Here is a 16,014-nt window from a genome sequence, read left to right as displayed (position 1 = left end):
ATCTCTTGCATGACTGTCTCAGAAGAGAAATCTGCTCTTGCAGTAACAGCGTTCCACAAGCATATTTTGGTGGAGAATTCAAAATCAGAGCCCGCTGCAGCAGTCTAGTGTAAGGGGACTTATGCTTTAGCAGGGTCAGTCACAGATGAAGAGGTTGGAGCAGACTTGACTTGACCACCACATAAATGTTGGGAGAAGCACAGGGAAGGCTCTTGTTCATCAGTACTGTTCAGAGCTGAGGCTGAGCCCTTGCCCAGACACTAGCTCACAAAACCCCTAGAGCCAGCCAGGGGAGAGGTGACAGCCAGGATGAGACTGTACTATCACCAATACGCTACTTTAATCAGCATTGAAAACATATGATCAACCTTGAAAGAAGCTTTTAAAGACCAAAATAAGATATACTACAGTTTCAACTTACTCTTTTTCTCTCTCTGTTACTGTGGTTAAAATACATGGTTGATCTTGGAAGCTCTACTGCAGCTTGTACAAAACTTGTAATAACAACATTCACAGTAATGGAACTTGCAGCTGGAGTTGGGTTGTTTGGTTTCTTTTGCTCTCCCATGAGTCCTCCTTGGGTCGCTTTTCTTCCATTTTGCTCCATACAGATTTTGATCTTTTCTTTATTAAATAGGAATGGTTATCCCTAGTGACTCACTTAATATTAGCTAGAACCTTTTAATTCAAATGATTTGATTTCTGGGTCTTTTAGATTAAAGTAAACATACGGTTAGAGTATTACTGGGAATGTGGCAATAGAAACACCATGATCAAATTATTCTGTGACTCAATTCTGCAAAGCGCGCTGAATCCTTTTTAATACATTTCACAAGTACTCGGTGATGACCTCTAACACCAGAGTAGTTTCTCTCCTATGGTAGCTCAATTTCACAATTCTGAATACACTTTTTTTTTTGAAGGAAAGCTACCCAAAGGTTTTTATAAAATGTTCTTTAGCCTTTGGGAATGAGCCAATTTAATGCCAGGGTATCGTTCCATTTCAGAGTTGAAGGATTTGAGGAAATACAATCTGCTTTCTGGACAATGTAAGATGCATATAGTTGTGGTTTTGTTGGAAACCAAGCTGCAGAGTTTGGATACAGAGCTAAACTTTTTCAAAGTTCAGCTGTGGCTCTTGGTTTGTCAGCTGTATTTCCCTGCAGTGCAGCTTTTTCTAACGGCCCTTCTTATGGAGCCTGCTCCAGCATACACGAACACTTGCATCGGGAGTAGATGGCAAAGGAGACGTTGCTGCCAGCCAAAGTTTCTATCATTCACTGGCCTTAAAATGAGAAGGGAGGGGAGGTCCCTCTGTAAAGTCAATAATCACCAATAGAGGAACAGCTTGGTTTTAGTTACTGTTTTTCTATTTGAAATTTAAAAATGGGCAGGAACATAGGGAATAACCCCTCAGTGATTAAAGGAGAAAACAGCAAGCTCTGAAAATGCCTCCTGAAAGCCAGAGTCACCTCGGGTCCTGTGCAAAGGTGCAGTCTCTGCTGCAGCCACGCTTGGCAGCAACAGGCACATACGTCTTGCCACCCACCACCTCCCAGCCCACAGCACAAGTCGCCAGAAAAAACCTGCTGGAGCCACAGAGACGCTCAGTCACATCTAGCTTTATTTTAATCCCGTCAGAAAAGTTCAAGAATTACACCAAAAAATACTTCAGTCTCTGCTACCTACTGACAAAAAATACACCACAAAATTATAAACTGTTCAGTGGTTTGCTGGAGTTTTGATTGTTGGTGGAGGGGGTGGTTTGTACATTTTGAGTGAGAAATGAATTTACAGATGGAAGGGGAAGGAAGGATAGGAAATCGGACAATGGCATTTGGCACTACATTTTTAGCTACACTATACAGTTATTTATCATGATGCCTGTTAGGACTGAGGAGTTCTGCCCTCATTTACACCCTCTAGTGTCTATGTATGCGAAATGGAGGACAAAACTGCCCAATGCAGGGGAAGAAGGGGCCAGTTCCTAATTTCCATCCCAGTCTAGCCACAAATCTGAAAAAGCAGCCTTAGTCAAATGTGAATCTTGCCCTCCCTGTGCACTCTGCTCCTGCTGCTCCGTCTCACCCTGTGTCTGCTACCAAGGAGCAGAACTGCTTTTACTGCTTTTGCAGCAATGGTCTGCAGTTCTGAAAAAAGAGAATCCTTGGTTTCTTTTAAATCACACCAGTCTGCACTAATTCCACATGCCATTTGTGGGGAGAGGATGTTTTACATTGGCCAGTACTGGATTAAGCTTGGGGTCTGGTCTGTGTCTGCAAGCAGAGATTTGATGGGGCCCTTGGACTCTGAGAGCATGCTATGGCCATCCCTCTCTAATTACCTAAAATGACATTAAATACTGAAGTATCTCAAGCTGAAGGAGGGAAGCAGGAACATCCCATTTCATGGGTGAGGGAAAATTAGGGGCTGAAAAGTTAGAGGCTCAATACTGTTACATACTACCACCACTCTAGAGAGGCTCCTCAATTCATAACGGCATTTCTTTGTCTCTTGGTGACCCTCAGGAGAGAGGTCCTGAAGGATGAAGCCTCATGTAAATTGTCAAAGGTCATGCAGGAATTCTGTGCCAGAAGCAGAAATAAAGCCCTGATCTCCTGACTCCTAGTCCTGTGCTCAGAAGTATGTTCATGATTTCACTATAGCAGTTTCGGTCTGCATCCACCCTGTTCCATATCCACATAGCAACAATGATTTCAGCCTCAGAGCCCAGCCAAGATCACCAGCACAGTGTCAGCTCATTACGAATGCGTAGCTCTTTCTGGATTTACTTCGGCCACTGAGCAGGGGTGTGTGTGCAGGTGTGTTTGCACGTGTGTATGTTCAGGGAGGAGGGGGTGCTTGTATTTCTCTATTAGCAAATGAACACCGATGCTAAATTCAATTTGACAGCAAAATATCCCCCCCTTTGGCAAGCTAAACAACATCACAATGTCTTTGTACCAGGTTTTTTCTACTCCCTCTCTCAAAAGGATTTCAGCTGTTCTTCACATGTTAAGCATCTGTCATAGCTTTCCAGCAATGATAAAACTTTGCGGGATTCTCTTTGCTGCTTTATCCTCTCTGGCTGTTTATCTAATTTGCTTTTTTTGTTTTTTAATTTATTTTTCTAACAAATAGTTAAGCAATGATTTAAAAATATTTTTACATTGTAAGGTACAGTCAACATCAAACATGCCTTTGTACAAGAGCTCAACTTGGTTACAAATCAACGAGAACAATGCACGAAAAGAAATATCCATTAAGATGACTCCTGCACTTGGGTTTTATTTATTCCTGTCATGCTGTTAGCACAGCACCCTCAGCTAGAGCAATGCAGTATAGACATGGTGTGGTCCCCCCACCCTCCCACTTTGCCCATCACCACTCATTAACTTTAATGACCTTCTGTCTTGGCAGCCTTGGCTTCGTGGTTTACGGATCCTGAAGACAGCCAGGGCGATACGGCCCGGGAGCTGGTCTGCTTGGCCATGCTGTAGTGGCTGATGACGGTGTAGAACCTGCCCCGGGAGTTGGAATCCTGTGCGGAGTAGTACGCATCCAGCGAGGCCGGGATGCACCGCTTGTGCTGGAAAGAGGAAGAAAGCAAGAGAAGTAAAGCGTGGTCCCAGCAGTCTCAGGCTCTCATTTTAAAGGTCTTAGGGTTAGCTGTTTGCACGGATGACGTTTGACTCAGACATGCTGCAGGGAGAGCATCTGCTGCACAGCCCCGACTGCCTTCAGCACCGTGGGAATGCACAAAGTTTAGAGTCGTGCAGCGGTCTTCAAAACCTGTTGCTATTGGCAACCCTGATTGCAGGCTGATTTAATCTGTGGATGGGAAATGGGGACTGTACAATGAAGGCCTGACTGGTTTGGTATGTTACTGGCATGCAGAGACCGAGGGCCCTTGCTGGAGTCCTAGCAGAGCTGGCTGAGCAGCTCTTATCATGTGTTGGGCTTAAAGCTCTGTAGAGCAAAGTCCAGAATTAATCCTCAGACGAGTAGAGGAGAGGCAGAGGCAGAGTAAGCTGCTTACATGATGCTCTGTTACAGTGTGTTATCTCTGACCTGTAGGATGACCACCTTGGTTGGGGGTGGTAGGAAGTGCAGCCCAACTGGCCAGCCCTGGTCAGAGCTTCTTGTCTGTGCAAACACTGCTCATGCATCTCTGCTGCGCTAGTGTGGACACTTGTGTGCTAAGAACTGCACAGATAAAACAATTTGCTTTGCAACAGCTGTAAAAGAGCAATCAAATGGTAACAAATATCAGACTGGTTGGTATTCACTGGACTTTAAGTACCACCAAGGACACAACTACTAAATTACCAGATACCCCAACTCCCAGTTCAATGTGACTAACTCAAATCTGAGTCCAAAACCTTTAATCTTTTCAGAAGTTCAGGTTTGGATCTGATTCTGAAATTCATGACTCCATGACTTCATTTTTATATAACCTAAGAGAATAATTCACAGTGATTAATACACCAACATCCTTATTCTATTTTCCAGTCCACGGTCTATCCCCAGTGTGGTCAGGACTCCCATGAGTTTATTCACAGTAAGGAGTCAGTGAACTATTTTGTAAACTTTTTTTTTTAAAAATCTCTACAGACCAGGTAAATAGTTCTCTGTGAATATTCAGGATAAAATCACTGGGTAGCAGAGTTTTTAGCAATTAAGTTACATCTTCTTGATAGAGGCTGCAAAGCACCTAAAAATGAACTACATAGACAAATTTGGACTTCTTTTGCAAAGGACACATGTGCCAGCACTCTTGGAGTTTGCTTTGCATTAAAATGTATGCCAGTAAACCTCAGTCATTTGAACGTGTGGGAAGCAAACACAAGATTCCAGCTGCAATAAATCCATTCACAAATATAAGGGATTGTTCCTTGAACATCTGTCTGGAGTGTTCACCAAATGCTAATCCCAACAATTACAGTGTAACAGTAGCTGATGGAGGCAGATGCAAGTTCATATTTCCCATAACACTTTTCCCATTTCAACACATTCTTGCCAAATGTTCTGTTTGGCCTGGTCAAAAAAGCAGACTAGACTGCAACCATGTAGTCAATTAGAGTCTATCATTATCTCAGGCAATTCATCCGTCTGAAGTTTCTTACCTTATAAACAAATCCATCTGGGCAACTGTGGTCGTAAGTAAAGGCTTTGTATACCACAAGAAACACTATGCAGGCAAGGAATGCAAGAGCCAGACTTATGAGAATAGTGACCTACAAAAGAGGGATAATGTTACTCCACATATGTTAAAATGGCATATGAGCAACCTCATAATTAAATGACTTATAGTAGCAGCCATCCTAACAGACTGCAGTCTTCACTTCACTGTGCAGTACTTAACTAAGCATGGTAATTGAATGAATGCTAGATCCAATAGCCCTGAATTCTTAGGAGTGCACATTCCTGCAAAGCTGTAAAAGGACAATACCCCAGCCACCGACAGAGCCCAGCATGTAAATCCTGCAGCATGTCCAAGAGCAGATGCTGGTATTGGAGGTAGCAGACACAATACCCTCCTTGGGGCTCAAATATTCCCCCTCTCCTCATTCCTAAGCAGGTTACCTTGCTGTACCATTCTGTTTCTTTGCTTTTGCTAGCTCCCTTCTCTCCAGCTCTTCCAGGTCCCTCTTAAATAGTTCATTCAACAAGTTTCCTGGCCCCATTCAGACTGAGTCCCCGATCCCTGATTTCAGCTGAGCTCTGTCCTCCCTATGGACTGAGCAAGGGTCCCACATGCACTCTGCTTCTCCCCCAAAGCTTTCTTGGTCCCAGCTGGTAATTCTGCAATTGCAGCACAAATGCCTCTGGACTTCTACAGCCTAATTTACAGCAACCCATCCTGTCCACTATACTGTCTCACGCTGATTTGGACTGGCACAAAAAAACAGCATAATCCCTGGGGCTCCAGTGTTACCTTGAAAACTAAAGTTCCTAATCAAATGAACTCACAGAGACGATGGGGGTGGGAACAGCAGTAAGGGTAATGTTTAAAGCTGTTGCAGGGCCAGCAGCATGGGGAGGGAGCTGCAGCAGCTCCGCGGCTCACTCTGGCTCACCGGGACTGAGTACCAGCAGCACCCATTTTGCAGGATGTTTGCCTGCATGGCGAGGGGCTGCAATGTTCCTGTGCTCAGTGAGCCTGTGAGAGCTCACACTGAGGAAGTTCCTACAGCAAAAGTTTGAGGTCAAGCATGGGTTTACAGGAGAGACAGTGATCAGCAAGGCTTTTTCCTACTCACAACTTCAGTCTATTTGTTTCACAATCCCACTGTCTCACCGTGGCACCAGAAGCTGAGCCCAGCGCTGCAAATTTTCCCTGGTCACATCAAAAGCCATCCACGGAGAGAACCACAGCGGTAGGATGTGGCAGGGACTGCGTGCCTCACCCCAGCTAATGACCCTGCTCCGTAGGCATGCTGCCACCATACCAGGCATGTTCTCATCCTCCAAAACATGACCCTGTCCCAATATCAGGGCTGCACCTACCTGTACTAAAGGCAGTCATTATAATTTACTGCCCCAGCAAGGAAAAACCACAAATTTTTCAGCCCTATCTAGTCATTCAGGGATCATCCACTGTTTTGTTGTTACAGTTATGTCACAATCCCCTTTATTTTCTTGTTTGGGTGTTCAAGGAAATTGAATAAAAGGTACAGGCAGCAGTTGTTCCTTGACTAATGTATAAGAGACTGGAAATGGTAAAAAGTAAGGAAATGCAGAGATAATTCCTCAGTATAGTGGACAGGCGTGTAAGGAACAGCAGCTAATAAAGAGCAGGCTGGCCACATCTCAAAATTCATCAATACAGTATTATTAATATAACAATATTATGTAATACTAGTAATATATCAGTAAAGATATACTAATTGCTTAATATTGTCCAAACTGAATTTTTCTCTAATTCTCTTCTTTGGTCATCATAGCAGCTGTAATTCTGAGAACGTGTATGATAAGCAATCCCTGCACAGGCTCAAAGGGGCCACTGTAATTGCCTGCAGTGCAGGAAAAGACTTCCCACCCTCACCAATCCTGCAGAAAGGTACACTGCCTGGTGAGATGTCTTCCTACATTGCACACACTATTACTCAGAGAAGCTAAAGCAGCCCTGGCAATGCCACCTGCAGTTCTGGAAGATCCAGAGACACAATTTTGGTGGTTGTTTTAAGACAAAAAGAAAGAGTGAAGGTAAATCTGCATGCATGGTGTTAAATCTGACCCAACACATCCAGTTCAAAACTCAGGAAAGAGAGAGGTGTGGAGACTATATCTAGCAGGAGAGATTCATAAGTTCATTGTTAAGTCAGAATATTTTAGAATAAAGTGTAAAAAGGTAAGAAGATTGGGGCTAACAGGCTTTTCCAATGATGAACAGGTCACTGAAGCCCCAACCTGCCTTTTAGAATAACTGCTCATATTAACCTCCTCCTTGGGGCCTAATCTGCTGCAAAATGGGTCAATTAAGCAAAAGGCAGCTGCAGAGGGAGAAGCATTTACTGCTGGATCTCATAAGAGAACAGGTATAAGAGAGTCCTGGTGTGCTGAAAAGGTAGCTGGTAGAAAAGAAGTACAGGCATATGAATTGCACTAATTCATACAAGAAAATATGGGCTCTATGTCCTCTCCATCAAAGCACACTTGCCTGCAAGTTTGAAAAGAATTATTGCAGACCAGCTTTACGGGTCCCCAACCTGGGGAAGCCATATCCCTTTTCATAGTGCTGAAGAGGAAGAAGTCTCAGTTGAATTCAAGGGAGATGGAAATAGAATTTGCCGTGATTTCTGTCCCCAGAAGAAGTTATATTACACCTGAAAAAAATGAAAGTCCCTTTGAAAAAGTATAGTCAAAAGGAGAGACTTCCTGGACTAAGTATCCCAACACTCTACTTTTTCCAACAGGAGACCTGGAAAGAGAGGCCCCTCTCCAAAAAGACCCATCACAACCTATCCCTGGTGGGCCAATGTGGAAGAGCATTTACTCCCTGTAGAATACCTGCTCATCACTCTTCCCCATTTAAAAGGGGAGCATGTTAGGCCTGGTACTTTCTCCAATAACAATAGTAATTGTAGTAATACAAAGATGACAATGACACAAGTCCCCTCTGAGGTTAGTCTGAAGGCACTAAAGCAAGATGCACATCTTGCTCTATCAAAGCCAGTGCTTAGAGGGCAACCCTGGCTAGAAATTGAAAAAATAAGAAATGTTCAGCTCTCCAGTTGAGTTGCTGTGCCTTAAATACAATGTACAATGAAAAAAGGAGCACACCTCAGTGAGGAAGTACCTCTTGTTCCTGAGAAATAAGAAGCTGCTCATCCTCTAGCTTCAGCATCAGGGCCAGTATGAGGTGCACACCAGCAGGACACATACACTCTGTGCTATGATTCCTCCTGCCCTAATGTCTACCTGGTTCCTTTTTTCCTCTCTGCATCACTGTTTCCTCCATCCCAGAGGGATCCATCAGGCCTGACTGCACCAGAGAAGGGGCTGTGAAAGGGGAATATCCCTGAACTGTCAGATGTCTCCCTCACCCGGAATGACTCTGTGTCTGCCTTCCCCAAGAGCTGCCACCAAAGTTGCTTTGAAGGTTTCTCACTCTGAGACAGTTAAAATGGCCAGTTTTCCTTTAGTCTTCAGAAAAAGAAAGAACCAAGCTGTCTGGAGCGAGAATGAACGTTCCTTCTTTTGTTAAATCCCCCGTACATGCACAGGCTATGGAAATGACCATTAGTAACGCAGTCTGACTGATTCCTTTCCTTTTGTCTACGCACTGAGCCCCTCAAAATAATAAATTCCTCTCTGCTCTGTTGCTCTGCTCTGGCAAAGTGCTGACACCCAATTCATTACCTCCCAGGAGCAGGTCCCTCCGCTGAGCTCTCCCCTCCCTCCAGGGTGTAATTGAGCCCATTCTCACCTCCCTCCTGTCGTTTCATGCACTTGCAAAATTACAGCGTGACACAATATTACACATGATGATACATAGTGTAAAATTGCTCTGGGATGAAATGTCATGGAAGATGTTAAAACCCAGAGGAAAGGGGAGAAAAAGTCACCCTTGGATATTTTGCCACACCAGAGCTAAGATCCACCTCTCTAGCTATTCCAGAGCATACAAAGCTTCATTAACATTCAAACACCAAAGAATCACAGAGCTGCAATACCTAATAAACCTCCACTTTTTTTTATGATTAACATGAACCTTGGCAGTCTCTAAGCAATATAAACATTCACAGAGGGGAAATAAAATTTAGTGAGCAGATAAAACCTAGAAGTGCTACAGGCATGAATCTGTCACGTGTGATTGCTCAAGTAGGTAGGGGGGGATTTGCATGCCCTTTCCCCAAAGTCTTATATGATTCCCAAAGGGTCCCTTAAGAGGGGAGTGTCTGCTGGAACGGAGAAGAGAGAATATTGTTACCACACCAAAAAACTCCCCGTCCTCCACAAAACATGGGAAGAGGCCCTTAACATCCATGAAAGATGATGTCAACTTCCCATCAACAACAGCGCACTTGGCTTGGTTCCTCCCCACGTTTCCCATAGATGAAGTAGATGCTTCATTTTCACAACGTAACAGATTAAAAAAACCAGACATATCCTCATTGGGCAAGAGGACATAAGTTGCCACTAGGTTTTGCTCCAGTGAGATGATACCTAATTGCAATGGTGTTCCAGTTAATGGGGCCTTCATGCTGTCCATCGAAGTATCCTTCCTACTCTCTTTGATTTCAACAGCTACCCATGATTTTGGTTTTTTTATCAAAAATTCCCTTTTTCCCTCTCTAGCTACAATGAAAAGCCTTATTTAAAAGCAAACCAGAGAACAATGCCACATCCAAACAGCAGGGCATTCTTTTAATAGCCTTTTCCACTGCAAGGTTTCTACATCTTTATTCCTTATTGTTTTCCTTGGCAAAAATTTTCTGGTTTGTGCCCTTAGTTTTCAGAAAGGGTGCACACCCTTCACTCCCCATGGAAGTCAAGAAGAGGGGGGAGCTGCTGGTCTTTCCAAAATTGAGCCTTAGGGGGCTCTGACAGCAATACTGATAACCTGCTGAGCTACAGAGCCTGCAGGTTGGCAGCACCAGGCTGGTACTGGCTGTCACACAAACCAGTGAGGTATTTTGGTGCCTAAAAGTTCTGAGAAACCTGAACTCTCTGGAAATACTTGGGGGGAAAAAGGAAGCAGACAAAGGTGGATTCTGAACAGAGGTTGATGGGAATACTACTGCACAGAGCAGATATTCATAAGGAAGGATTTTCAGGCAGTGTAGGTGGGGGAAGGGTCTGTCAGCAGATGGCAGTTCCCTCAAATTTATGCACTGTTTGAACTGAGTTGACAAGTATTTTTTTTCCCCAGTGGGGTCTGGATGCAGACACCTCTCTATAAGTACTCAGCATCCAACCTGTGCTATTGAGTTGTAGGGCGTGTGGTTTTGTTCCCACTTAAGCCACATATTACTTGCATTAGCAGTTGGAAGCACATAACTTATAATCATGGCCCTGGCATCAGGGCTTGTCATTCCACCTTTATGTTTTGTTCACAGGCTCTGCTGATGGTGTCACACACTGCAAGGAGTCAGTATAGAAATGGTAAAAAAATAAATTGGGTAGGGAGAGGAAATAATATGGGCATTCAAATGCAAGCCATCTCACAGTGAAACACAGAAGACATCCTATAAAACTGTGAAGCAACACCTTTTGAAGAAGGGATGTTTCTTTTGAACCCAAACCACAAGTAATCTATGAAATTAATTACAATTAACAAATTTACTCTGTACGCTCAGCAGGAGGAGCTCAGTAAGATTCCAAAAAGATGAGACATTCATATGGAGAGCCTCCACATGGCTTGAATTAGGGCTTAATAAAACACAAGGCACAGCCTCCCCTTTCCCCACCGAGTTCTCGTATTTGATGGCATGAACCAGTCATTTAGACCCAGATCCACAAAGGCAGTCAGGCACCTAAATCTCCTTCAGTTTTGTACAGGACACTAGAGTAAGTAGGCACCTTCTGTAGGCTCGGGTGTCTTCAGAGGGGCAAGAAACTGTCCATTTTGAATTTTCACACATTGCTCTGAAATATCTGCCTGTGGGTCACTAAAATGGATTTCCAAATGAGATGTCAGCTAGTCTGGTACAGCACTGCAGTCTTTGTGCTCCACTACTAAAGCTTAAACCCATCACTGCTCATACTCAGACAGCAGCTTTATCATCTGCTGTGTAAAATTCATTTTGAAAATTCCTGTGCTTCCCTTTCTTTGGGAGGAAACCAGCTGCATTCAGTCCAGCTTTGGAGGAACTCAGGGAGTACCACCTGCTGTTTGTGGATCGGGCATAAGCCCCAGATGCCCAGATGTTTGAAACCACCCTCTATTTGCCACCTAAGTGGAGCAATTCTCAGGATGCAAACAGATGATGTGATCTCTATCAATCTGTCTGAAGAAAACAGCGCAGAATATCTTTTCCGTGCTCATGCAACTCTTGTGAGAGGCTAGCAAGCAAGGGTTTTTATCAGCGTGGGTGGTACTTAGATATCAAGCATGATCTTTTTCTAAACCTGGCAAATAAATGTTTGACTCTGGACACCTTTCCCACTGCTCAGAGCATGCACAATATATACTTATATACGCTCAAAACAGGAGTACAGCCAAGAAGATGCCACAACCAGGAAAAGCATTGCTGTGTATGTGAAAATCCACCTGATGAGCCATTCCCAGAGCGGAGTTAATGCTCTCAGAGTGTAGAGTTGTGTGTTATTATGAAGATCAGTTTAATTCCCAGGTAAAGATCATTTACCATGGAAAAATACCCACAAAATTCTGCACAGTCTTCCTAGTCTTAGCAGCTGTAATGTGAATAAGGGACCTCAGAAGCCAGACGCCTCTGTCCATTGCTGCACTGCAGTCTCACCCTGTTCACATCAAGTTTGTCAGAAAGGATGCTACCACTGATGCCATGTCTGGTTCTGCAAGATACCTTCAGTATTTCTGGGCAGTGGGAAATTTTGTGACCTTTAAGAGGCAATTCAGTTGAAGAATTTTCTTGGTTTTAATTTTCTCTTTGTAGAAGAAGGAAGACTGAATAAGGCAAAATTTGTTACAAACAAAATTGGCAGAAATTCTGTCAAGGTTATTTTCACAGAAGCACATAAGAGTTATGCTTGGATAGGCAACAAAGCTCTATGTATAGTTTATGGCAATGCCATTACACCTGAAAAGCTATCAATCCATTGACAACTAGTTAACTTGCATTCAAGGGAATAAAAAAAATAAATCACAGAATCATCAATCTATTTGCCACAGGGTCAGTCCCAGAGATCCTGTCGCTCAGTAGAAAGGTTTCAGCTGTTAGGGCATCTCAGTATATGTTCACACATTCATGTTCTCATTATAAGGATTTCTGCTTGACAGTGAAAAGTTCAGGAGGGTAATTTTTTCCCCGTCATCCCATAACTTCTTCCAGCTGATAATCAGATGTAATATTGACAACATAAGATCTCAACACGAAAGCTACGACTAAATGGAAAGACTCAGGAGCACTTCCCAGCTCCCAGACCCACCTGCCTACCCTGGTTGCCTCTCACCTGTATGCCAGGATGAAAACCAAGTGTGAACCATCTGATCATTTGAATCCAGGCTGCTATTGTAAGAAAACTCTGGCATGTAGGCATGGAGGGAGCCAAAGGCTGACAGGACACTCAGATCGATCAACCAAGGGGATAAGGAGTCTGAAATACACTCCAAGAAGAGCTGTCCCACTGTTTAGACTCAGCCAAAGAAATGGTGTGGTGCATTGCCCAGCATCCCATTATACAGCCTGATCAGTTCTGCAGGTAAAAATGATCTGGCTGCACTTTTTCAAATATGGTATTTCACTACAAATTGTGAAAAATCTTTTTGTAATAAGTTGTTAATTTTGATGATTTTATAGCAACAGTTTAGACTCTGAAATTTTGAAAGGCTAACTGAAGAAAGTGACACAATTGGGTCTTCAAATTTGCTTGGTACTGACTGTTGAAGAAAATGTAGGATTTGTCCTTTATTATTACAGCACAGCTTTATTCCAGATGGTGTCCAGATTCTTAAGTAGCATCTCTTAGGAGATGCTTTGTAAGAGGGAAATGTCCTTAGTCATGTATATAAATCTTCAGAGCTATGGGAAAATACTCCTTATTGCTGCAAGGCTTCTCACATGAAGCTTAAGGGGTTGGGTATTTTTGGTTCTTTACTTTAGAATTCATAACGATAAACCAATTTGTTCCCAATTCTCCTAAGAACACTGAACACCATCCATGAGGATGGTATAATCTTGGGGTCCAAAAACATCTCACATCTGCTCCACTATTTCATGGGTTCCTTTCAGCCCACACCACCCAGCAATCAAAATCCAAAAGACTCACAGGGAAAAGAGAGGGTCATTTCTCCAGATACTCTAGAGGCTCAGAGGTATCTACTTGAAGCAGCACTAGCTGTCTCTGAGTCAGTCTGCTATCCCAGCCATGTCCCCGCTGGCTCTACCCTTCTCTGCACACCCCACCCCACCATGACTACAGCAGCGAGCCTCTCCGAGTTTGCAAATCTCAAACCGTCTATCTTCCAAGATGACTACATACCCACCAGCAATTCCTCTGCTCTGCACCTTGTAATACTGTGAATGCAGCATGAGTGTGGAACAAGAACACCGTGTTTCTAAGCAATTTGTCAAATAATTAAATTATGCACACAATAACTAGCTTGCTCAATTATATTAGCCAGTCTCCATCATGTAATATAATTTCTAGTGGCTGTTTAGGCACTAATAGCCTCAGATCTTTTTAACTGTGTCTGGTGCCAGCTGCAGTCTGCATGACATCTTTCTGTGCCAAGTCAAACCCCTTGAATGGAAAATTCATGGCTCAGTTTCCAAGCCTCCATTCCTTAGGAAATTCTAAAATGCCATTTTGAACAAGGAAGCTTCCACCATTGAATATCATTGAATTTCATCAGAATAGGCTGGTATATTGAGATGCTATAATATTGTTTCTAGGAACACCAAATAAATACATGGCTATTTTGGCAGACCATACAGGCATTTAGAGATCTTTTTCCCCTCCTCCTACAAGGGTATTTTCTTCCTTCAACTATCATAAGTATTCCTTCCTTATTTCTGTGACTCTGCTACCTTCAAAAGTAAAGAAGCAAAACCCCCAAATTAAACAAGAAGGGTGACTCATGAACACTTCTTATAAAGGTGCTTTTCTTCCCAAACACTGGTCCTAATAACACCTGAGGTACTATTTCATGAGCTGCCTTCTTCCAGATCACTAATTTGAGATATTTTTTTCAATTAGTGGGATTGCAGCAGACAGTTATCATCTCCACAGCTAAGCCTTCATCAGTTACATGCTGCATTGTGCAAAGTCTTGGCTGTGACAATTCCTCCAGTCACTTCATGTGGGACATGACAATGGATGCCTCAGCTCATCAAGGGTCCTTTTAAAATGCATTAACAGGAATACAAGATAAATCAAGTCATCAATAAAACATCTCCTTGACTACCCTTTGCCTGTCAAGACTCAAACTCTGAAAAGCCTCATACATGCAAAATTGTCCCCTCTCTCTGCTTCCCTCACATTGGATTTGGTGCAAGGAAAGCCTTAGGAGCCCCGAGTAAGAATGGGTCCAGGGATTAGCACACAGCAACAGACTTGGGAAATGCAGGTTGAGTTATCTGCTCTGCTGATGGCTTTCTTTGACACCTGCCACACACTCAGGTCCAGCTCCACAGCTTCCTCCCCACTGGTACTCACAGACATTCTACCAAGACCCACACAAAGCTGCAAGCATCTAAGTCCCCAAAAGACTGGCTTTTTCTGTGCCTGTGTGTACAAAACCACCCAAGCACCAACACCATCCCACAGCCAAGGATCAGGCTGGTTCTAGGGAAAAGCTGAGGTCTGTTTGCTTTATGAAATTACCTTCTTCCAGAGGCAGGGCAATTTTGAAAGCAAACCTCAGGCTTGAGGCTTTGATATACTGAGATAAGGCACAAAATGTGTTCCTCCAGGCATGTTTTCTTGTGTATTTGCCTCTCCTATCACTTTCTTATATTCTGATTTTACATGTGACGCTACCCTTTTCCTCATCAGCCATTAACACCAGCAGACTGGATTTAAAAATGCCCAGAACAATTTAAGCTCTTTATATGCCAGGGCACAAGATCTCTTTCCCTTACCACTCCCCAGTCCCATGGACCTCATAGATAAAATGAAATCAAAGGTCAAGCTTGCACAAATTAAAACACCTTTGTTCAGTGCACTCTTGTGGTTAAAAAAAAAAAAATCAATTGGAAGTTTGTTCCCTCAAGAAGGTCAACATATTCACATGCATTTCAGCATCTATGTCAACCATCATGGGTCAGGAAATAAAGTTAATAATATGGCAGCATTCATGGTCCAGTACACCCATTTCTCTTAAAAAACATTATATGGGTGCTTCATACAAGGACAAAGTGAGGACCTGGCAAGTAAAATGTCCCCTGGGTAACTTAAGAATTAAAAGCCTTTCCATTTTAAATTAGAAATGTGAAGCTTTATTGCTGCAAATGACTTACAAAAGCTACTCTTTTAAAAACAAACTACAAAAATGAACAATCTAGCTGATTATGATGCCTTCAAAGGCATGAGGCCAGTTCCATTAGCTGTGGATCTGACCCAACAGGCTTAATACATCTGCAAGTACTAACAAGAGGGAGCTCAGGTCTGTTTAACATTCAATCAGCAGCCTGTGCTGCTTTATAAATAGAGAGAATGAAACATTACATGGAAAAAAAAAAAGTATGAGTGAAGCATTTCACTTGCCTGATTATTATTTTTTTTAGCATCCTGTGGTTTGGCTACAAGGCTCCAAATGCACTTCATGACAGTCAATAAACTTTGCCTTGGCTTCAGTCAGCTAAAAACTCCTTCCTCCTCCATCCCATTTGGTCCCTTTTGCTACATTAGCCAAACTAGCAT

General features: G+C 43.1%; 1 protein-coding gene across 1 annotated transcript in view; it reads right to left on the bottom strand.

The window, feature by feature from the left end:
• Positions 1-1,606: 1,606 nt before the first annotated feature.
• The window catches only part of NSG2 (neuronal vesicle trafficking associated 2), a 38,381-nt gene continuing 23,973 nt past the window's right edge, over positions 1,607-16,014 (bottom strand). Inside the window, exons 4-5 of the mRNA XM_074915868.1 lie at positions 5,127-5,237; positions 1,607-3,589 (exon numbers count right to left, since the gene is read on the bottom strand). Coding sequence (XP_074771969.1) covers positions 3,398-3,589; positions 5,127-5,237 — 303 coding nt within the window. The 3' untranslated portion in view covers positions 1,607-3,397. The remainder of the gene's footprint in view (positions 3,590-5,126; positions 5,238-16,014) is intronic.

The sequence above is a fragment of the Athene noctua genome, chromosome 12 (assembly GCF_965140245.1).
Source record: "Athene noctua chromosome 12, bAthNoc1.hap1.1, whole genome shotgun sequence".
NCBI classification, from domain to species: domain Eukaryota; kingdom Metazoa; phylum Chordata; class Aves; order Strigiformes; family Strigidae; genus Athene; species Athene noctua.
This window is presented reverse-complemented; position numbering and strand designations above follow the sequence as displayed.